This window comes from Pollicipes pollicipes, unplaced genomic scaffold (genome assembly GCF_011947565.3).
Source record: "Pollicipes pollicipes isolate AB1234 unplaced genomic scaffold, Ppol_2.1 Scaffold_3087;HRSCAF=3621_pilon_pilon_pilon, whole genome shotgun sequence".
Taxonomy (NCBI): Eukaryota; Metazoa; Arthropoda; class Thecostraca; order Pollicipedomorpha; family Pollicipedidae; genus Pollicipes; species Pollicipes pollicipes.
The window spans coordinates 25,056,698-25,078,361 of NW_023596225.1; the positions used below are offsets into that span (position 1 = coordinate 25,056,698).

Below are 21,664 nucleotides of genomic sequence, written 5' to 3' on the forward strand. Positions count from 1 at the left end.
AGAGACGGGGCGCTAGTACCATGGATGGAATGCTTCTTCAGACCACCGTCTTCCTCTGGTGTGTTATAATGTACATACAGACATACATACATACCGCCAACACGTCTCATCTGGCGTGTTATTATTATGTAAGTGCATATTTGAGTCCTGGTTCCGGAAAGGTGAGACCGGTCGCCTCCTGGTCCATCCTTGGCGCGCCGTTGCGTCAAACAGCGCTAATGCCGCTTGTAGTAGGTAGATGGTGCACCGGTTTAAGCCGCGCATTAGGTTGACGTCTGCATTGTGCTGGTTGCCGATGTTTTCCACCAATCAGCTCTCCCTCGCGCTGAAGTTGGCCTGTGTAAACGCCGCCCTGGTGGGGCGGGTCAGATGCCTACTCACTGATTTCTTCGAACTGGAAAGAGCAAGACAAATGAAACCAAAATTTATTAGATCGTTCATGCAATGCTAAACACGATTTGCCAAAGTCGGCAATTTTGAGAGGAAACCAGGCCTGACCTAGTAGCCTGGATGCAAATATGTTTTTTGTTGTGGGGGCAGGCATGTCGATTTGAAAGGAGAAGGCCTTTAAATCCTTGTTTTCCGGCTTTATGAGTCCAATGTTATTGTGTTAACAACTAGCAATATGCTGGAGGTACTGGTTAAAAGATGTTCCAGTGTCAAACAGTGATTCTATCGACTAAGCTCAATATCTCAAGACGCGTTCATCTTCGAGTGTTTCTTGAGGATGGCTCATGAGGATAGGCGCAGCTCGAAATGCTGGGCTTCGTTAATAGGATCGTTGTTTAGCACCACAATTTTGTTTAACCAGTGCCTGCTGGTATGTCGAAGGTCGTTAGCCCTTACGTAACTTGTTAAGTGCATTTGCGAGGAACGTTATAGGTATAAATCGGATGGTACTCATAGCCCTATTCCTCGTAGAATAACCAGACCATATAATACATTGGAGAGATAGATGCAGTGATATTTCGGCTACATGCCCTTATCGAAACGAATATCGGTAATGATTTTTGCTTCGGTAAAGCCGTGTAGCCGAAATATCACTGCATCTGTCTCTCCATTCTCCTGGTTGTTCTAGAAGGAATAAGAATATTAGTACTGTCTTAGTTGTTGTTAGCTCTTCCTTGTTATATTATATATATATATATATATATATATATATATAACACTTCTCTGTCAAGCAGTGCCAGTTTGCCATCTTGCGCCACTGAGACGCCGCGGTCATCGAGATCTGGGTTCATTGTTTATCCTTATCGCGCAGATTTGTACTTTTAGGAAAGTTTCTCTTCTCACGTTTGTAAATTGGGTGCAGCAAACTTTTGCTAAAAATTCATCATCACAGGACAATCCGCCATTTGAATGTCTTGCCTACAACCGCCTGGTAGTTTCTGAAGCATAGTTTGAAGCAATGTGTGTCTTGTTTCTGAAAACTGCACGAAGCTGCGAACGGCGGTTGCAGAGATGCCAGTATCCAGAAAACTCATGCCTGCGCCGAATTACTCACGCTGGGACTTTTTATTACGTAAGGCTTTCTTGCCTCGTGGCCACACTTGTAAAAGCAGATCACACATTTGCATTATGCTGCAATTCCGAAATGAATGCCGAAAAGGGTGTGGATTTTTTACTAAAAGATTGACTTTAGGGCACAGCGACTGCCAGCACACTGGCTTCAGGTGAGAACAAATTCATTTGCTGTCAAAGAGGCTTCACGAGAGACCACACGCAATTCTTAGACATTTTAGGGGATACTTTTCATTACGCTGAAAATGTTTGCTCTGATTTGCGTTGGGAAAATAAGTGTCCAACCGCTTGCGTGAATGGGTGCAATCCATTCTTTTCCTCCCTGTACCTTCTATCGATCTTCCCCCTCTGAAATAAAAACAGTCACATTTCGATGCCTTCAATCCGCTCGCACCCTCCCCATCATCTGCGTTGGGACGAGACCCGTTCAGCTCGAGGGGTCGGCGTCAGAGCCAGTTATTGCTGCCTTAGTGCTGGCGGCGGATCATGCGGATCGTGCCAGGATTCCGTCACAGTCCGGCTCGTTGTAGCCACCACTCTTACAATACGGTTGAAAGACACACGAGCACTCATGGGATTTTCCGGGAGGTGGCTTGCGACAATTTGTCACGGGCAGTGCAAATGACGCACGGATCGGACCACCAGTAATTGTTTGCAGAAGCTCACCTTGGGCGTCGTCTTGAAAGCAAGGGATCAAGAGCTTTGTCTTCGGGCGGTGGTATCAGTGCGGTTACCGTTCTTATACCGAGTCATTGCCCTTTCCAGCAGTAATCCCTCTCACGCCGGCAACATGACCGCCATGTTACCATATCGCCGTCACTGTTGGGGCACAGTGACGTCACTGTTGGGGCCATCACAGTGACGTCACTATTGGGGCCATCACAGTGCAAAAGCTGCTGGTGACGGCCTGACCAGCCATCGCTCTCGCTGTCTCTGGGCAAGCAGCACTCTCCGTGCCGCCCGCCCCGAGAGTAACCACGCCCCGTAGCTCGGACCGGTCTCGCGCCAAGCTGCCACGACCGGCGTCTGCACCTGCCCGGCTGCCCCGTGTCGTCGCCGGTCCGTTACCGGCCGGATGACGAGCGGGCGCTGCGCCCGGTGTGACGTCAGAGGTGGACTCACGAGCGGGCTCTTCGCCCGGTGTGACGTAAGAGATGGACTGAATCTGACGGGATGTCCACCCGGGTGGGCGGCTGAACCGGCGCGGACCGTGCGGTCTCCAGTTGCTGCCCGTCATACGGTACAGCGGGTAATTCCCGGTGGCCAAACGGCCCGTTGTGAACAGGACCCTGGATGCCATGACCCACTGGACGAAGCCTTTGGATTCTCCATTCTGCATCCGTGATGAACTGCCTGGGCCTCATGCGGTCCAGTGTCACATACGGACTCGGCATCTTTATTTGGTCTGGTGCTTCGCGCCAGATCACCATACCGTGCATCCAGCATCGCTTCTGCACGCCGCATTTCCCTTAGGCTTTGTTATGCTTATACAATGTTGTACCGAAACTCAGAACTAACGTATGGTCAGAAGATGAGGCATGCCTTCGAGAGTTTGGTTCGAGCTATCTGTTATGTATTCGTAAGTGTCGTTTGAGTCCGTTTGAAACCGAACATGCTCTCAAATTTGAACCCAGGAACAAAATATACCATCATCCACCGTCTCATGGTCACAGCGTGCATTAAACGTATCATAAGACAGGCATCCGATTGCGCTGGTTGTAGACTTATGTCCGGTTGTAGGTTTGTGTTCCATGAGTAGCGTTTTAGCACTTGATACCTAGTGACATGTTCACATGGCGTGATGTTTCTTTTCAACGAGCACATGGCAAGCATGTATTGACATTCCTGGCTATGCCGGTAGTCGGCATCATTGTGGAATTGCCATACGGTTCTCACTAGTTCCCGCATGAGTTTAAGAGTTAAAGAGTCACTTGGGGCACACTACGTGCAGGCCGCCGACCAGCCCGCTGCTTCTGTTGTTGTCAGCCTACTACTAGTATTGGTGTCAGCCTTCTGTCACCCATACGCCTACCTCACCACAGTCACAGTGGGACAGGGACGGGGGACGAACCGACGAGGAGGACCCCTGTGGATCGAGAGGAAGAGCGCGGCCGCCTGGCTGCAGTCGACTCAGTCCGGAGTTGTCGCAGCTCGATCAAACGACGAAATATGGACTTGAACGAGGCTAGCCGGCGCTCGTCCCCTCGGGCGGCTGCGAAGAAACAGCGAATAAAAGCCGCACCAGGCCGGCAGTGCACTTGGCTAACGGCAATCCCAAAGGCACCCAGGGCCTGCGCCGGTCGCAGGGCTTATTTTCTTTTTTGAGCGTTGCAGGTAACGACTCACAACGGGAGAAAGTGTGACGTCTCATGGTTGATCCAGGAATGTTCGTTTTGAATGCAAGAATGTCATGCTTTGGATACTATTCTGTGCATCCACTACCACTGCCACAGTACATCCACTCCCAACTGTTGCGCTAAATGGTTGCCGAGATCACCGACGTGCTATGCGGAAGGCCAATGAGTTCGCCGCCACGTGTTATTCAATGCACCAGACTAGCCCAGCGACGAACGGGCATTATCTAGTATTGACCAGCACACCGCTGCAGAACATGACTCTAGCCTGTTATGTTGTATCAGACAAGGGCCTTCAACAGCTTGCTTCCGCCGTCGCTGTGAGATCTGTTGTTTACGGTGTACAGGGGATCCATGACCCAGGCACTCAGACCACGGCTGCAAGGCGCCGTCGGCACCTCCAAACACGTTGACGCCTCTCGGAGCCTTGGTGACGTCAGGTGACCGGAGTTGCCAAGTACCGCTCCTCGAGGCCGTAGCCGGGTCACTCGGCCCCGTCCCGCTCGCGAAGTTGCACCCCGCCCCCCCCCCCTCCCTCACCGGCGGCGGGCCATCCCAGGTCATTATGCCACGTCTCGCTCGCAGAGCTGCCCCTCCCCTCTCCTCCCCCCCCCCCTCCACACACACATCGGCGGCGGGCCAGCCCAGGTCAATGTGTCACGTCCCGCTCGCGGAGCTGCTTCTCCGCCCCCCCCCCCATGTACACACACTGACGGCGGGCCAGTCCAGGTCATGGCATTGTGCATCGTGTGGTGCAGCTTCCGGTTGAAGAGGAGTGTCGTGACCCCCTCCCCCTCTGCTGGGCGCAAGGTGGGATGAGTCGTGCTGAGCGAGTGGGACGCACCTCGCGACCGCCGGCCGAGCCCCGTCACCACCAGTCCGCGGCGCTCGCGCGCAGGAAGACGCTCGTACGGCGCATGGTTGGGCTTCGCTAGAGTCTGACCTTGGGGGCGTTATCGGTCTCGCCGCTGCCAGACTCGTGGGGTGTTTAGTTTGTAGGTCCCGGGAGCGGAGGTCTACATGTTGACTTTCCGGTGGGTCGGCGTCATTGATCTGTGCGGTCATCTGTTAGCCGTTGGCATCGTGAATTGTTAGTTCATCTAATGGCTTCCCATCTTTTGAAAGAGATGCCGACTCAGGACAGACGCTCAGCGCCAACACCTTGCATGACGTCACAGATCGCCTTGTTGCCACCTTCCACTCCATTTTCCGTGTGCATCACGTGCAGATGTAAACATCAATGCACCTATTTGCACGCCTGTAAATGCCTTCACGCCCGCACATTGTGACGCACATCCGTGACTGCACGCACATTCGCCACAGCACCTGCAGTGTCTCGGCGCGCCGTGGTGTTTTGCTGCGGACCGTCCCAAGGTCATGACGACTGTGAGCTTGCGCGCCCGTCCTGTAGGCGCGGGCGCGCCTGCTTCGCTCCGCCGTGTGTTCCGGTCCGCTGCTGGCGGGCACGCAGGTCAAATGGCCGATGTGTTTGGGGACTGACGGCCTCATCGGGGCGTGATTCCTGCCGCTGCGCACCGTGGGGCCCGGGTGCGGTGCGCAGGGTCGGTGCTAGAGGTCTGACGCGGTACACCGAGTGCGGACCCGGCTTCCTGGAAGGGAGGACGCCGTGATCGACACAAAAACGCAACAGAGGATAACTTTGGTCGCAAAAGCTGTAGTCAGACGTTTGTTCTGGTACGGATGAGCGATTTTTCATTTATTTTACTTATCAGTTACCATTATCACACCGTATAATTTGGCATTGTCCTCAGCCTCAACTCATTCATGCATGAACGTCGAAGCAGAGGTTAAACCAAACTTCTAGCCATTCAATCAATAACCTTGCGCAATAAAACCCCTTGCAATGCGCAGCCAGGTGGCTGCTGTAATGCAACCATCGAGCATGATGGCTTGTCGTAGCCATTTTGACGGTGCAGGTGACTTGCATTCTCACGCAGGTTTGGCCTTCGGAAAGACACTGAGCAGAGCCCGTCGGTAGTTGGAAGACGTGGGTCTCGTTGAGATGCGAGACGCAACAATTCATGCCGTGCAAACTTTTGCAATCACGGAAAAGGAGAGCATTCGTTTTAGTTGTCACCTGGCAGTATAGCTATGGCCGTATTACTTAAATGTAGTACATGCAGTCTGCGCCATCGGCTCATGCTCTGATGAGCACTGTTGTTCACTACAGCTTCTCGTTTCAGTTTACCTTAACGCCTCTTTCACTGCCCCGTTTACGGTTACCCCTTTTGTTTCACCCTCTCACAGTTCAATTTCTTTTTGGTTCCTTTTTCACACGTGATGTGCTTAGGTCTAAGGTCACACCCAACGCATCAGAGTGAACACCTCTTGGGGTGCACCAGTAACCATGCCCTCTTGGGGGCATGGTAACTGGTGCAGAGGGGAAGGGGCAAGTCGACTGAGTCACCACATTTTTTCGACAACATTTATTCGCCCTATGGGAGTGGGCCGGAAAGAAATTTCCCAACCTTACCATGGACGACCGTGCCTCCATTCTTCGCAACCCCGGCTGAGAAAATTCCGTGGCAATTTGAAGCTTTCCACACCAGATGTGACGCATGTTCCAAGTATGTGCGGATCGCTTATGTGATCGTGGGTCGCGTACACGACGTTAGCTGTTGTCATACCAAATCACGAGTCGTTTCTTTGGAAACGGGCGAAATAAACGAGTAGCACAAGACCACGCTGAATAACACGAGGGGGAAAAACACCAGAGACGAATGATGCCGGCACCATTCGGCACTGTTCGGCACCATCTGGCACTGTCCGGCACTGTCCGGCCTGGTCCAGCCCCACCTTTTCCGACGCTTTCTAACGCTGTTCTCTCTCGTTGCAGGGAGTTCAGGGTCCGCTTGCTCTCTCCCTGTGGTTCGCGGCCCTTGCAGGGCGTACTTCCAGAGGTACGCCTTCAACCCCAGCACCGGCACCTGCCAGCCCTTCATCTTTGGCGGCTGCGACGGCAACGCCAACAACTTCCTGAAGCGACACCAGTGTCAGCAGGCCTGTGGCGGCTACTGAAGAGCGCGCGGCGGAGGAGACGGAACCGGGTTGTCTCTGGCGCGGAAAGCAGACGACATGGCGGACATGGGCGCCCACGTTGCATGGCAGCGCGGGTGATGTCAAAAGCGAGGGTGCCTCTGCTGGCTGTGTACACAGCACGTAAGATGAGGGGTGTGTATGTGGTGTGTAAGGTAATATACGCCTCTTATGTGCTGATCTGCGCTTTGTGAATGTTCGTAAGCTGCTGAGATTGCTTTTGTACGGTATTTATTTACCTTTGCTGTTGTGGCATGGAAATGAATAGTGTTTTGGCAGTTAGTCATTCTGCCCTCGCTTGTTTGCACAATGTGTCACTGCAATGAAGGTCATGAATCATTCAAATGCACGTGTTTTGCAATACATTCAACACTCACCTCTTAAAGTCGCTATCAGAGCTCGTCACTCGTCCTTTCATCGGCGCATCAGTTCGTCATTCTTCAGAATGCCATTGCACCTCGTCATGGTAACCAGTCGCAAAATCGACGCTCCGACAAAATACCCAGGCCCACCAGTTCTGACTTTCTCCACAAGCAGGTTGGGTGTAGCCTGCACAGAGAAGTCAGCACAGCGAAAGCGCTGGCATGAATATGATGATTCCACCCGCATCCGGCATAAGAACTTGCTTCCTGCACCGGTCAGTTTTTACTGACCTTGTGAAGCGATCTCATCGAGTCATCTAGTTGACTTCATCGAGTCAGTTTATGCTGACTAGATAGCGCCTTTAACCTCCCCCCTGATAGGACGGAGGTTGGTAGGTAGGGTAGGTAGGGTAGGGGGGGGGGGAGGGGGTCGATGCGGCTCCCCAAACTAGGGTTTTTAGGATACCTCTACGGCGTGCTGTGTAATCGCGCCCAATTTTCCAGAAGTCTATGGAGCATCTGCTGCGTGTGTTTTTGCTACACAAATGGGTCTACTTTGTGTCTTAGCATTTCTGGTTTCGAAGCGGCGCCGGTTTGAGGAGCACTGCGCGGTGATATACAGACGGAGTGGCCGGCAGGCGGCAACCGACGGTGCCTTGGAACGCGAGTGGTGGGTCGACTTCATTTCATTAACGGAACCAGATATGATTAAAAAACACGTTAAAAACATAAGTATATACCATATTATACTCAAAACTCAACAAGAAACACGCCTGCTTAAACTGTGTCGCCACAAGGTCTGGTATTATATACATGATGTAAAGCTAAGGAAGGTAATTCTGAGAAAAATTAAATTTGACCTGTCAAAAAGGTAAATTATTGACCTGACGACATAGAAACTGGCAGTAATTGCAAGATCTTGTTGAGACTTATCCCCTGTCTTTTTCCGCTAAGCTCCGTCTCCGTCACTGCTCTATCTCCATTATTGTCTCCATTACTATTTCCATTAATATATCTTCAAGCTATTTCTCCATTACTATCTCCATTACTACCTCCACACCAGTGGGTCGCATCGACACCCCTGTCAGTCCGAGTTATGAAAACGGCGGATCAGGTGGATACAGTTATGCGGACCTAGCAGCATAACATTGGTGCTGGTTATACTTGTCCCGATCAGAATAGGCTTTATTATCTCTTGCCCTGAGTGTTGCCTGCCGAAGAACTGGGGTGGGTGGCTGGCCAGCAGCCGCAGCTGTTCACTCGCACCATCACATGACGGGTATTCGTCGCAGAACAGCACGCTGTCAACCGTCAGAACCTGCGGGTGAAATGACTTCAATGGCCTATTCAACAGATCATTTGGATTTCCGATGTAAGTGCGCGACTGGCCGGGGAGAGCAGATCACTGCATCTGTTGACGTCCCGGTCTCCGGGAGCTGGGACCGGAGACGTGTCTCCGGGGTGGCTTAACACACAATGCTTCGCCAATCAGATCTCATTGCGACAACTTTGGTCGACAAACGACGAAGCATATAACGCTGCACATGACCATTCCAACGCACGCTCCCTACTAGACCGCGCGGAAGCACCGTAAATTGCAAAATAGTTCAAAAGTCGGGGCACGCGTCAGCTCGGGCTCACACTATACGGAGTCGTGTGGCCCCCAGTCAGTCATCCACCACCACTGTGAGGAGGTGACCTGACCGTCGCCGTGTGACCTCTGCCGCGCGGTCCGACCACAGACCGACTCCTTGCCGAGGGATCAGTCGTTCACATGCCGCCATACTCGCCGGCCGCGAAGTCCAGCCTCCTCGAGATGTCGTCGACAGGGTCCGGACCAACGTTCACTTGGCACCCTCGGCCACCGGCCGCCATCAGTCGAGCGTGAGCGTCTCCGAGCTAACCCAGACCCTGTCCCCTGGCTCTCATCGACCCGATCGGCGTAAAGGGCCGATCGGAATCGGCGCCTGACTGACATCAGGAGATCCGGCCCTGCGGACCGGGACCTGAGTGCGATTCCAGCCAGCGAACGGGGTCCCTTTGGCCCTCAGAACTTAATCGTCGGTCCCGAGTGAGCCAAAGGCCCGCGGGACGCTCCCCTGTGCACGCTCCCCCCCCCCCCCCCCCTCTCTTCGACCGTCTGCGCCACCGCGCAGGGGCGGTGTTTGATGGCGGGCGGGAGGGGGGCCCCGGCCGTTGACCACAGCGTCGTTTCGAGTTCCTTATCGCGGCGCGACTGGCACCGGGATACACCTCAGTGGTGCTCTTGCTCCGACGCCGCGGTACACCTCGGCGGCGCCCGTGACCCGACGCCGGGGCACATCATGGCGGCGCCCGTGACCCGGAGGCGTAGCACGGCCGTCCGTGCAGTGACATGGTCGTTACATAGTGATTTAGTGGCAGCGACATCGTCGCTTATAAATAAGACCGCACACATTGACCAGGTCAATGCACTCGGAGTTTAAAACCCACAGTTGCTATCGGTTCACAAACGCAGAGCAGGCGGGGAAAAGCCAGTGGGAATGGCATTTGAGGCAAAAAATGTCGTCTCTAAAACGCACTCTTTAAAAACGCCGCGACACAGCGTGGACAATTGCTTACGACAGAGGCCAGAATCGCTGAATAGTAGTAATTTTTCCGAGGCTAAATGCACGGACGTCATCATCAAATGTCACTTAACGGTTGCTTTTGAAGCAGGGTACTTTTTTAACGTTGTGCTAGTTTGAACACTGATGAAACTTTGGTTTGGCCATTTATGGTTTGAGCTGCGCTTGGCATAGTATCGTGTATCTGTGGTTAGAAGCTGCGTGATTAAACGAATGCGCAAATGTTCTTTCTCCTATGGTGAACTATATTTCAACCAATGCTCGGTACAAGTCATCGATACCTTTCTGTCCCGCAACAGAGATCATACAGCTCTTAGATATAGAACAGTGTATCGAGTGCCATGAAGTGGGAGTTTGGCTGACAGCTCTGTGGTTGGCTTGGCTTTCTTTTCATTTATTAAAGGTTGCAGGGATTCAGCACATTTTCTTACCTCCATGCATCGTGTTTTACCTTGTTTAACCTTGCTTATGCGTTACTTTAAGCACTGTTGAAAGCGTCAAATATTCTAATATGCTGTAACGACTGTTGAAAGTCTGCTTTAAGACAGTACCTCCTGGTATATCAAGGCAGGTAATTTTCAGCATGAAAATTGTCTTGGCCCATAGTCTCGCTTAATAGATATCAACCCAAATCACAGTTAGATGCTGATGACCATCGTGATGCTTTAGTGTCCAATGCAAGCCAACCTGGACCGAACCATGGCCATTCAAAACAAACCTGATATATCTGATTCAATCCAGAATTGGTGTGAGGCCACCGAACAGCATGTGTGCATCAAAATTATTATTTACAGGTTACGTTCTGCTATGAAAATTCAACAGCAGCTAAATTTTCAGCAAAAATGGAATCAGTCCGAGCCACAGATTTCCGAAATCTCCGGAGTCAGAGATCTAGTCCTGGTGCCTTGAGCGAAACCTCAGACCACGATAGCCTTGGGACCACGTGATAAAAATTGTCGGGTCAGAGTCTGATCTCAAATCATTCCTAAAATGAACTGGCTCACGCAAGTCGGATCTTAAAACCCCTTGAGCCAGAGTTCGAGTTCGGCTGGACTAAGGCCTTTACTCGATGGATGCCGGAAGGTTTGCCAGCTTTCCCAGGCGCAATCCATTCGTACGCTGAACGGTCTGTGCGCATATAAATGAGATCACAAGCTGTAGCCCACACAGTGTGAAGTTATAGCTCACACAGTGTGAAGTTATAGCTCACACAGTGTGAAGTTATAGCTCACACAGTGTGAAGTTATAGCTCACACAGTGTGACGTTACAGTTCTGCTCTCTAAAACCGGCCACCGATCCAAAAATGCACTTGAAAAATGCCTCACTAGTATTAGCTCGTACATCAAACAAGGAATTGTTTCGCACGACTCGCGGATGGGTGAGGCCCATCCGCATATTTCACCGTGTTCTCCCACGGTACTGGACACGTGCCGCACGTGTCCCGGGCGGGGTCGTGCGGGTGGTGCGGCACTGTTGTATGAATCCGCCGCTGGCACCCATTGAGAAGGTGCGGCCGGTCGGAGGTCCTTCCACGGCGCACACCTGTGGCCCCCCGCTGTGGGGCGCACCCCGCTAATGACACGGGCGGAGACAGCGGAAGTCAGGTGGGGAGGGGGGAACACACCGGCTGTTACCAACTGCCGCCGGATGGCGCCTGGAATTCGGGGCACGCGCGGCCTGGGGCCGCAGCCCCCCTGCCGCGTATGCCTGAGAGCGCCTCTGGCACCGACCGGTGATTTACACCGTGAGCCGTGTCCGACATGAGTCGTGACCTGCGACGCAGGACGCTTTGGAAGCCCTCGGTTTGGCCGCCGGCGTTGCCAGCATTTTCACCAAGGTGAGCGGGCCGAGGCCGGCCGGCCGCAGTGGGGCAAGCCAGGCGCCGCGCGGGGAAGGGCCTGTCGGCGCCGGCGATGCACCCCGCGACGGCGCGGACAGGCCCGGAGACTACTGTCGCAGATGCCTCCCACAAGGAGGATCGGAACCCCAATAGGAGCACACCATGCTCTGCAGCGTGATGGAAGCCGCATGCGAGTCTTAATACCCTTTGTTTTTGGTTTGTGTTTCAAGTACGGAATACAACCAAAAAAAGCCTTTTCGGTATCTTGCAATGGATTTGCATTGCTCGAATGGTTTTCATTGTGGACACTTGCCCGAGGTAAAAGAAAACACCTTTATTTAGCCGTTTCCTCTAAAAGCACGTGCGGCCATCAACGCGCTCGTTCAGATGTCAGATTATGGCTCAGTTTTCAAAGTGGCAGCGACACATAGCGGAACTAAAGTCGATAGCAAATCGCTGCGGGATCGCAGCCTCTGGAAGGCCTTCTGGAAGGTACTATAAATCTTCTGGAAGGCACTACAATCTTCTCACGCCTGAGAGCAATGTTCAGCGCTCAAAAACCCTCTTTTGGTGCCAAGAGTGCAGATCATTCGAGTCAGCGTAGTCCATTTACCGGTGGCGGACAAGTGTGGAACATGTGGGTCGTGAATGTCGCGACCAACGTTTTCACAATGCTCAAAATTGTTGATGGTGGGACGCTGACACGCTTAAAACTCTTTATTTGCTTCGAACGCACCAAAAACAGTTTGCAAACAATGATTGAATGTTTGTGCCACGAACGTCGTTATTCACGGTGCTCCAACATAGTCCAAAATTATCTAAACGTTGGTAAAGGAAGTTTTATAGCATTTAAGCAGCTACAAATTCACAGTTTTGAGCTTTGACTAACCGTGGGTTATGACGTTCACAATTCCGTTGTTAGATTCGTGTTTACTTCGGGCAAATCTACTTTGCCGCGTCGAATTGTGTCGAATTTTGCAATCATGCCACAAACAAGATTGCTTTGGGGTGTATCATCCTTTCCTCTCGAGCGTGCCAGCATTTGCAACCTCTCCTTTTCTTGGGTCCGCCAGAAAATTCGACTCATGTCGTGCGATCGCTATATTTTGTTAGTGGTCGCAGCAGTTTGTGAAATCGAGCCAGTGAGAACGGAATGCTGCTATATTGTCACAAGCATTAAGAGCACTTATTGGTGACATCGTTGTTAAAATATTCGCACCCACCTACGGCCAACCACTGCCAGCTGAAACAGAAGCCTGCCCGGTATCAACAAAAATCAGCTGTGCACTTACGTCACTTTTCGACATTTTCCTTTCCCAGAAAAACTACTTTTACCAATATATGTATTCTCTACAAACTATGTCAAAAACGTATCAAAGATATGGCGGGGTGTGACCTGTTGGCAAAGCAACGGTTTCATCTAACGGGGAGGGGGGCGATTTTGACTCAGAAGAACCTGGCGGTTGCTGGGGGCAATTCTTCCCCATAGTCAACATGTCAAAATAGCCCCTGACACAGTCTCCTGGCCTAAGCCTCACAGCATAACGATAGTCGCAAGACAGACCCAGTGTACCATCCACAAGGCAAGCACAGGATAATAGCCAGCCAACACCTTACTGAGCGTGTCCCCCTTACCGCCACCGGCAGCAGACGGGTCCGCCTCCCTCGGCAGCGACGGTGCGGCTGGCGCGATAGTTGTGTGGATCCGGCACCGGCGGCTCGCTCGGGCCGAGACGGCCTGGCGGATGCTCCTGTGCAGAGCGAGCTCGAGAGTCGGGACGGTGTCTCCGGCTCCGCGTCGGCAGCGTCCCAGCCGTGCGTCCAGCATCGTCGCCAGCATGGTGAGTGTACGACGGAGTGGCGGCCTCGCTTCTGCCAACCTGTGACGGTGCTGAGCGCTGGACCTAGCTTGCCCCGCGTGACGACACACGCCAAAGTTGACGGGCCAGCTCAAGCTGTCGTCCTAGCTCTCTCCGGTGTAGGAGAGAATGGATGCAGGACATGGCGGTCAGTCACCAACCAGTCACCAACTTCAAACAGGCTTATACTGGAGAGTGCATGGCAACTGACGAATCAAAACGGCCTTGAGTCCCGCTGAGCGCTGCAAGGTTTTCGCGCCGTGCTGGCGGCTGTGACGTTGCAGGGCTTAGACCCTCCAGGCAAAATGACCACCGCAGTCGGCGCGCCATAAAACCCCAATCCAATAAGACCCTTCAAAGGAGTTTATGCCGCTTCAAGTCCACCTGGTTGATGAACGACTGACCGGGACGCTTGAGAGATTACTTCAGTAAAAGGTGCATCTATGTTGTTCCGCCAAGTGCAAAACGATCAATCGGTCGTCTTGCCCTCCGCCGCAAGATGACGAAGATTTCCCCACCAACATTTCCTCAGAATTCCGCGTCATAAAGCAGTGCTTCAGAGAAGGCTCACAAGCCGCGCACCTTCAGAAAATATCCAGGACACAGGTGCATTGTCCTGGACCCTTACTTCTTCTTTTCGCTTTCGCTCGTTGCGCTCGCACTGCGTGAAATCTGGTGCAGCCTTCCGAAATTATTTTGGACCATGTTTAATATGACCTGCTGTTGGTTTAGCAACGCAAAACATCTCATCATTTAGCGTCGACCGCTCTCCGCGGAAGGCAATGAAGCAAACAATACCTGTGCCATGGACTCCTAAGTCAACATAATCTTTATTGTAAATGAACAGCGAACTCGACTTGGAATATCTTCTTGTCTCCTCCAAATGGTGTCATGATGTACCTTAAATCCGAAAAATGTGTCGTTTGCAAGTGACAACTCTGCCGACACTTTTCTGTGTAGTGTGTGGCATGCCCAAGTCACAGATGCCGGGCCTGAGCCAGCGAGAATCCCATCACTCTGTCCCGCGTGCACGAGATAAAATTTGGTCAAAACGGCAGCTCCCAAGTCTTCCCTATCGCCTGTGCTCAGGTGCTATAGCTTACATCCCTGACACTGGGAAAGTGGCGACGCTTACTCAGTCTGTTGCAAGAACCACAGTGCGCGTTTGGCGTCCGTCTCTGTCCCGGCCTTGTCCTCTATGAGCGCACGCTGGGGAAGAGACGTTTTCTGTTCTATCTTGCGGATTCCTACGGTACACTCTTCCCGCTGATAGTCATTAATGGGGCTTCAGCGATGCACAGATACCTGCGGCCTCATGCAAAATGTTTTTGCGGCGGCGCTGCTTGGACGTGAACGAGCGTAGTTTGTGATAAGGTGTTTGCGCTGCGGTGGGACATATCTGAAATGGACGCTGGTGGTAGCATGAAATGCGAGAGAAATGTTCCATCCCAAGCCTATTTTTAACTACGTAGTCTGCGTGACTTCATTACTTAAACCCATCAACTCACCCCACTCGAACCGGTTCCGACCACGTCAGGTACGCACGCGGTGCGAGAAGTGCGTGCTTTTGCACGCCTGCATACCAATGACCGCTATTCTTGTGTAAATCCTTGGCACGTGGTGCTATGGCAGGAGGCGCTCCGGACGGCGGCGGCGGTGTTGGCGGCCGCGTGTCTGCTGGCAGCCCTCTTCCTTGGCACGCCCAGCCTCGCCTGCAACGAGGCCGTGTGCGCCAGCATCGCCTCCAAGTGTATGCTGACCGGCAGCTGCAAGTGCGACATGACAAACCTCACCAACTGCACCTGCTGCAAGGAATGCGCTCAATGCCTGGACGAGCTGTACGAAGAGTGCTGCTATTGCTTCAGTGAGTATCGTGCGTCGTGGCCGTACCCGTCATGCTTTTTAGGTTTAGCTCACGTGTTTAATTTCGTTTCACGCTATGGAGCGGCTCTCCAACACAATGGCGATGGGCTTATTCCCGTTGGGCAGTAGCCCTGGTGGTCACTACCGCTTTTAACAAAATTTGCTTTGCGCGTTGCTTATGTTACTTACCATTACGTGAAGTATGGAGACTTCAATGCAACAGTTAAACGTAACATGAATCTCCAGACTGCAATTTCACACAAGAGGGTAGCACTACGCGCATTAACGGCACTTCGCAGCACGCACGCTCGTCCGCTCGTCCGCGCTCTGAATCCACTGATGCGACCAGATTAAATAACTGTGCGAGAAGTCGCCGGTAGTGACCCTGTGACCTTTACCCTGACCTGACCGTGAATTCTGCAGACGGAGTGCACGTGCTTTAACCCTCCTCGTACACACGTTTGTTTCTTTACCTTGGCTCTACAAGCTGGCCTCAGAGGAGGTGCGCAGTTCCCAGTTCAGTTGAAGGAGCAGGCGCTTAAGCGCCCCCGCCCCTCCGCGTCATCCAGTACCTCAAGTTTGATATGAAAATGGGCCAAATTCATGGAAACACCCACCTTTTGCCTACCTTGTGAGTAGGCTTTTTTGGTAAACTCCACCTCTGCCTCAGAGTCCCCCGAAATTTCGAGAACTAAGCAGGCTGGGGCCCAGAAGGAACGGCATCGAAAAAATCACGTCAAGTGGTAGAAGAAATACGTCATTTTGAAACAGCAAATGTGGCCTCTACCAGCTTAAATTAGGTCATAAGGGGCAGCCAAGAACTTTATAATAGACTCATGTTGCGGAAATGCGGCAAACGGCGTTGATAACTCTAAGAAAACTATCAGACAGACACCAGCTACCATCGACAGTTGAGTCTGTTATAAGGTGCTGTCATGCCAGGTCAAAGGGGTGAAGGCCATTGTTTCACTGGTCCGTCCGGTTCTATGAAGAAGTTACCGAACCACATCATTGGTACAAACAGCGTCGGCAATTTTTTAAGCTTTAAGATGCTTGCAGTTAAGGTTCAAATAGGCTCAACATTTGACCTTTAAAAGATCAAATCTGGTCATAAATGTCAAGATGGACTGAGCCTGACTTTGGATGGCCTAAACTGCGAAAACGGTAAGAACGGTAGTAATGCACCTCAAAAATATAAAGTTAGGAATTTTTGAAGGGCATTTCCTGCGATGAGTACGCTTGATTTGTCACGTTTCAACAAAACGTTACGGATATGACCATGGAGACAGAGGTGACATGTCATTTACCGTCATGGTCAGAAGCTTAAAATCTTTACATGTGTAACTATGATTTAACTTCCTTGGAGGACTTAACTCAGCCCATGAAGCCCGTAGGGCGTTGGAATCAGTTTGCGGTAACCACGAATCCAGGATTTTCTCAGGGGAGGGGGCTAGTTTGTGAGAGAGCCTTTGTCAACTCGGCCAGTCCCACAGCTTTACATTAAGTCCCAAAAATATTTTTTTAATTTTATTTTTAGGTTAAGCTCTCTCTTCTTTATACCGGAATTTCATTTCAGACTAGTGTAGGCCTCTTTGCCGATCTAAGGCCCTTGATCCGTCTGGAAACGTCGTAGAAAGTTCTGTCGTCACTGTTCCATTGCCAGTTTATGAGGAGACTATCCGCATCACGGAAATTAGCCGCTCTTTAACCGCCTGGATATCATCTTTCGACTCCAGCTCTCCAGGGGGAAGGGCACTCTTTTCGCCTTCACCTCTTTGGTTACGTCCCTGGCTGTCGGTTTACCGCATTTGAGGTTCACAAGAATGGTGCGTACCCCCAGCCGGGGCAGAGCTGGACAAGCCCGGCCGCGTACCCAGTCGGATTGCAAGCACGCGCAACGTGAGCATGCGTTCCCCGCAACACTGGCACGCGTTCCTCGAAACTTAAGCTCGCGTACCCTGCAACGTCACCACGCGTTCCCCGCAAGGCAACGCTAATACGCGTTCCCCACAACGTTAACCCGCATTCCTCGCAACGCCCGCATGCGTTCCCCGTAACGCTAGCACGCGTTCCCACAACGCTAGCACGCGTTCCCCGTAACGTTAACGCGCGTTCCTCCTACGTTAGCACGCGTTCCCCGTAACGTTAACACACGGTAATCTCGGCAGAGATGTGCCCGAAGCCGGAGCGAAGCTGGACAGACCTGGCCATGCACTCGGAGGTGGAGGAGTTCGCTGAGCCCGAAATCAGCCTCTTCCGCCTGCTGACCGAGACGCCCGACCAGAACCAGCGCTGGGTCAGCTACACCTTCCCCGTCGACCACCAAATCACCAGCTTCAAGCACAGCAGCACCAAGTACAAGATCAAGATCGGTGAGCAGTGGGCGGCGGCCCTCAGGGGCGCAGGGGTCCGTCAGTCCTCCCAGGACTGCGACGCTCACTGACAAGCTTGTATGCGCCTGATGGCTGCAGTATTTGCGGGCAAACTCGCCAGGCTTCTGAGCAGAGTGTACTTCGCGAACGAGCGTGTCGGCACACAGGGTAACTGGACGAGTTGCGGTCCATTCGTCAGGTCACTATTAACGGCATTGTTACACGCACCGGATTTACGTCTGGTTTACATCTGCAGTTTGTTATGCCTGTATATCTGAAGGCTGGGTTGAGGAAAACCTCAAATCGACGCAATGGTGCACAAAATAGCAGCCCTCTCTACCGCGTAGAAGCGTAGGTACCCCCGCCCTCCCCTCCCCTCTTGGCGATGACATGTACCTGCCGCTCGAACTGGCTGCGTGCTTACCTTCCCAACTTCCCACGACTGGTCTTTTCGTTCGTTAGTGCACCAACAAACAGCAGTCTTGTCCGACCCCGTCTGACACCACAATGCCGTTCGGCACCCGCTCCTCGCTCAGTGACGACGCATCCCAGCCGCGACAGGTCTTTCTCACGAGTGTGTCAGAGCACTGACCCGGGGTACCCATGGTCAGCGCAGCGGCCCCAGAATGGGTGACCTTGGTCAGAGTGGGAGCCTCAGAGCGGGTGTCCCGCGTGCCGCAGTGTCCGTGGACGACAGCCAGGAGACGGACGTCAGCGACCAAGTGACACTCAACTGCACCGTGGCGTACATGTCCCAGTGCCGCTCCTGGGGCAAGTGCTCCAGCTCCTGCAGCTCCATGGGCGCCAGCGGCTTCCGCTGGTTCCACAACGGCTGCTGCGAATGCGTTGGCAGCACCTGCATCAACTTCGGCATCAACGAGAGCAGGTGGGACGGCCGAGACGTGGCCGGCGACGACGAGCTTCCGCTTCTGCTTTGGTGGGTGGCGTAGGTCGATGCTTTGGCAAGCCAATACATGCTTCCGATTAATTTTGGGCAGGAAAGTCGGGCTCTCTCAACAGCGCGAGTGGCGCGAGCCACGCTGAACGCATTGGTTTGGTGTAATGAACCGACACTCGCGGACAATGGCTGGTGCGGTGATGGCTATTTCGCCGTCAAGCTTGGACTAACCTAACGCTGTTCCCCCGCACGCCCCCGCTTGCCTCGCCACCCAGCATGCCGCTTGCCGCTCGGGTGGGCGCTGGTGCACGCGTGCCTCCGACCGACCGCCGCCTCTCTCTGACCAGGTGCCCTAACTGCGCCGCCGAGGAGGACGAGGACGACAACGCCGTGTCGGACGAGGAGCTGGACGACGCGCTCATTGCCAGCATGTGGGCGGAGCCGCGCTCTGCGCATGCGTCGACGGAGCAGCCGGCAGATACCGTCGTGATTTGAGCCGGCTCATGAGGGAGGGCTGTTCGCTGGTCGCGGTCGGGCCCGGGGACGGCGGCCAAACCCGCCGGACCTTCTGGTCACAGCAGCGCGGGGTATGGACTCGCCGGGCGGTGGACCCAGGCCGCTTCTGCACGCTACGCTGCACGGGGCAGCTCTGTGTAGTATTTTCATTGTATAATACATGCATCATCACCCCACATGCGACCGGGCTCCGTCTGCGGCTGGTACGCGAAATACGTGGTGCTGGGGCTGCGCTTGCTGCTGCGGTGACTGGATCATTGGCTTCGCCGAAGCTGGCATGACGACGCAATCAAAAGAGCTCTGCCTCTCGAAGCACCAGAGCTACGGGGCTCATCGCTGCCATACCACTGTCCTGCAGTGCGTCCCTTCACTATGCAGATCAACGTTCCGATAACGCGGAGGCAGTCATGCGACCAGTTTGTGGCCGCAGTTTCAGTATTCAAATATATTCAGTCCGAGATGGATTTCATGATTCGCCAACCAGTACAGCACGCTTGACATGTCCTTAGAAGCACTTACTTCACTCAGCTGATCATGCCATGCATACCTGCGGAAGCAAAACGCGGGGACACGATAAGCACACCTGCTCTTGCACGGTCACCTCCGTTCACGCAGCAGAAAGCTGAGGCGAGTCATACTACCGTGTCAACCGCTGCCCCTGAACGTCGCTGGATGGGCCCACAGGCCGGCTGAACGCGCTCACCAGGATCCGCGTGCGAGTTTTATCGCTGCCCTCATTGGGCACATCAGATTACTTACTCAGCTGCTGAGACTATGTGGCGTCACCTGCCCCTCACCCTGGCAGGAATACCGGGCGTCGCGGGGAATCAAGCCCCGTACTTCTGATTCCCCAGACGCGCAGCTTAACCATTTCACCACCGGTTCCCTGCGGATTTTCTCTGTCGTTTCGTTTACGTTGTGGCATGATAAGCTACGCCCAGGTGTGATTCATTCGAATTAACTTAGGCATTGGGAGCTACATTGTTATCGACCAAATAGCGGTCCTCCCCTCTGAGTGTCATGAAGATGACTGCATTATACTCTTTTTAAGCTTACTACTGTGATATTCACGTCCGTCCCGATAGCTCAGTTGGTTAGAGCACCGGTGTTTTGATTCATCCACCTATGGCAGGATGGGTTCAAGACGCTTTAGGCACTCCCTATTTGCCCCTGACTGAGATGGCCTGCGGACGGTGGCAACGGCCGCCCTACAAGTCAGGCGACGTCTGAAGACGGGACAGACCGTACCGAGCCAGGCGGCACGCTCGGCATTCACCGCAATCACGTGGGCTAACGCTACAAGCCATGCTTGACGTGGGCGCTGGTCCAAGAAATCCACCCAATAACATGCCGACCACATATCTTTAGCCGCGAGCTAAAAACCACAAGACATTTATGCGTGCCTCTATTTTCATCATGCTTCGAGCGGAGGTCTCGCGTATCAGGATGTAGCATACGAGAAGTTTCGTGAGGTAGTGTGAAGTATACGCTGCTGTAACAATATCCTTTATGCCAGCTGATACTGAGAGTTAACCCCTCTCAAGTGCGGGCCAACGTGAAACTCGAATGCCTTTTGTGTTTGTCCCTTCCACTGCGATGATGTCTGCTCTGGTGAGACAGAGGTACGTCATACCCATGCCGGGCTCATACCACGGGACTTGAATGACACCGATGCACAGAGTACCTCAGCTCTGGGGTGAGGTTGGGTCGGGTCAACGGCTCGCCTGCTGACGGGGCCACTGGTCAGTTATACGAGCTGTTACGTGACCCTCACGTGCCCGTCTAACAGGTGTCTGCGCTGCACGGAGGACGACGACTCAGACATATCGGACACAGAGCTGGACGACGCGCTCATCGAGTACGGCGACGACAATAGCAATGTGCTCAAGTAGTGGCCGACGGCGCAGCTACCTGGACGATGGTGCTGCCACCTGTCGGCACGCGGACCAACTGCGTCCCGCACACCGCACCGCGAGGTGACGCAGACCGGCGCGGAAGAGCCCGCCGCCCGGTGACGAGCACGCTGCGTCACACCTGGCGACGCGTCACAAGTGCCATGCGTGACGGTGATGCGACATCCCGGCTCGAGAAAACGAGCCTCGCGTGGCCCGGCCCGGGGAGCCGGGCCACCGTTCTGTGATGCCCGCGTGGCCCCGGACGACGTACAAAACGGCACGGGCTGGGCCGGCCGGCCGCCCGCGTCTGTTGTGCCAGATACTGTGTCATATGTGTGGTGGGTTGCGTTGCGCTGCGCCGCGCAGGCTCCGCCGGCTCTGCAGTTGTGTTTTTATATGGGCCGTCAGCGGCCCTCCGTCCGAGCGCCGTGTGCGCCGGAATATAATATACGAATAGAGTAAGCCATCGCTTGTATGCATGGCACACAGTCAGGCGTCATCATGCTGGAACGGCCGGTTC

The 21,664-nt window shown here is 53.5% G+C and overlaps 2 protein-coding genes across 3 annotated transcripts in view; both read left to right on the top strand.

Moving 5' to 3' along the window:
* LOC119090640 (kunitz-type serine protease inhibitor Bt-KTI) overlaps nt 1-7,432 on the top strand; it is a 7,981-nt gene extending 549 nt beyond the window's left edge. Inside the window, exon 2 of the mRNA XM_037213483.1 lies at nt 6,733-7,432. Coding sequence (XP_037069378.1) covers nt 6,733-6,914 — 182 coding nt within the window. The 3' untranslated portion in view covers nt 6,915-7,432. The remainder of the gene's footprint in view (nt 1-6,732) is intronic.
* A 4,288-nt stretch (nt 7,433-11,720) lies between these two features.
* On the top strand, nt 11,721-21,610 carry LOC119090481 (twisted gastrulation protein homolog 1-B). 2 transcript variants are annotated; one of them, XM_037213301.1, is made up of 6 exons: nt 11,721-11,738; nt 13,414-13,582; nt 15,233-15,464; nt 17,632-17,835; nt 18,517-18,721; nt 21,039-21,610. In XM_037213301.1, the coding sequence occupies exons 2-6, from the start codon at nt 13,487-13,489 to the stop codon at nt 21,139-21,141; spliced, it is 840 nt and encodes a 279-aa protein (XP_037069196.1). In that variant the 5' UTR covers nt 11,721-11,738; nt 13,414-13,486; the 3' UTR covers nt 21,142-21,610. The 2 variants fall into 2 exon arrangements, with proteins under 2 accessions (XP_037069196.1, XP_037069195.1); XM_037213300.1 differs by lacking the exon at nt 21,039-21,610 and adding an exon at nt 19,081-20,440.
* Nucleotides 21,611-21,664: the final 54 nt, after the last annotated feature.

What these genes read in the sequence shown, in the direction of transcription:
- LOC119090481 (XM_037213300.1), top strand. Translation starts at nt 13,487, where the DNA reads ATGCTCCTGTGCAGAGCGAGCTCGAGAGTCGGGACGGTGTCTCCGGCT. An exon ending in CCAGCATCGTCGCCAGCATG is followed by an intron (nt 13,583 to 15,232) that starts GTGAGTGTACGA and finishes GTGCTATGGCAG; the next exon opens with GAGGCGCTCCGGACGGCGGC. An exon ending in TTCGGCATCAACGAGAGCAG is followed by an intron (nt 18,722 to 19,080) that starts GTGGGACGGCCG and finishes CTCTCTGACCAG; the next exon opens with GTGCCCTAACTGCGCCGCCG.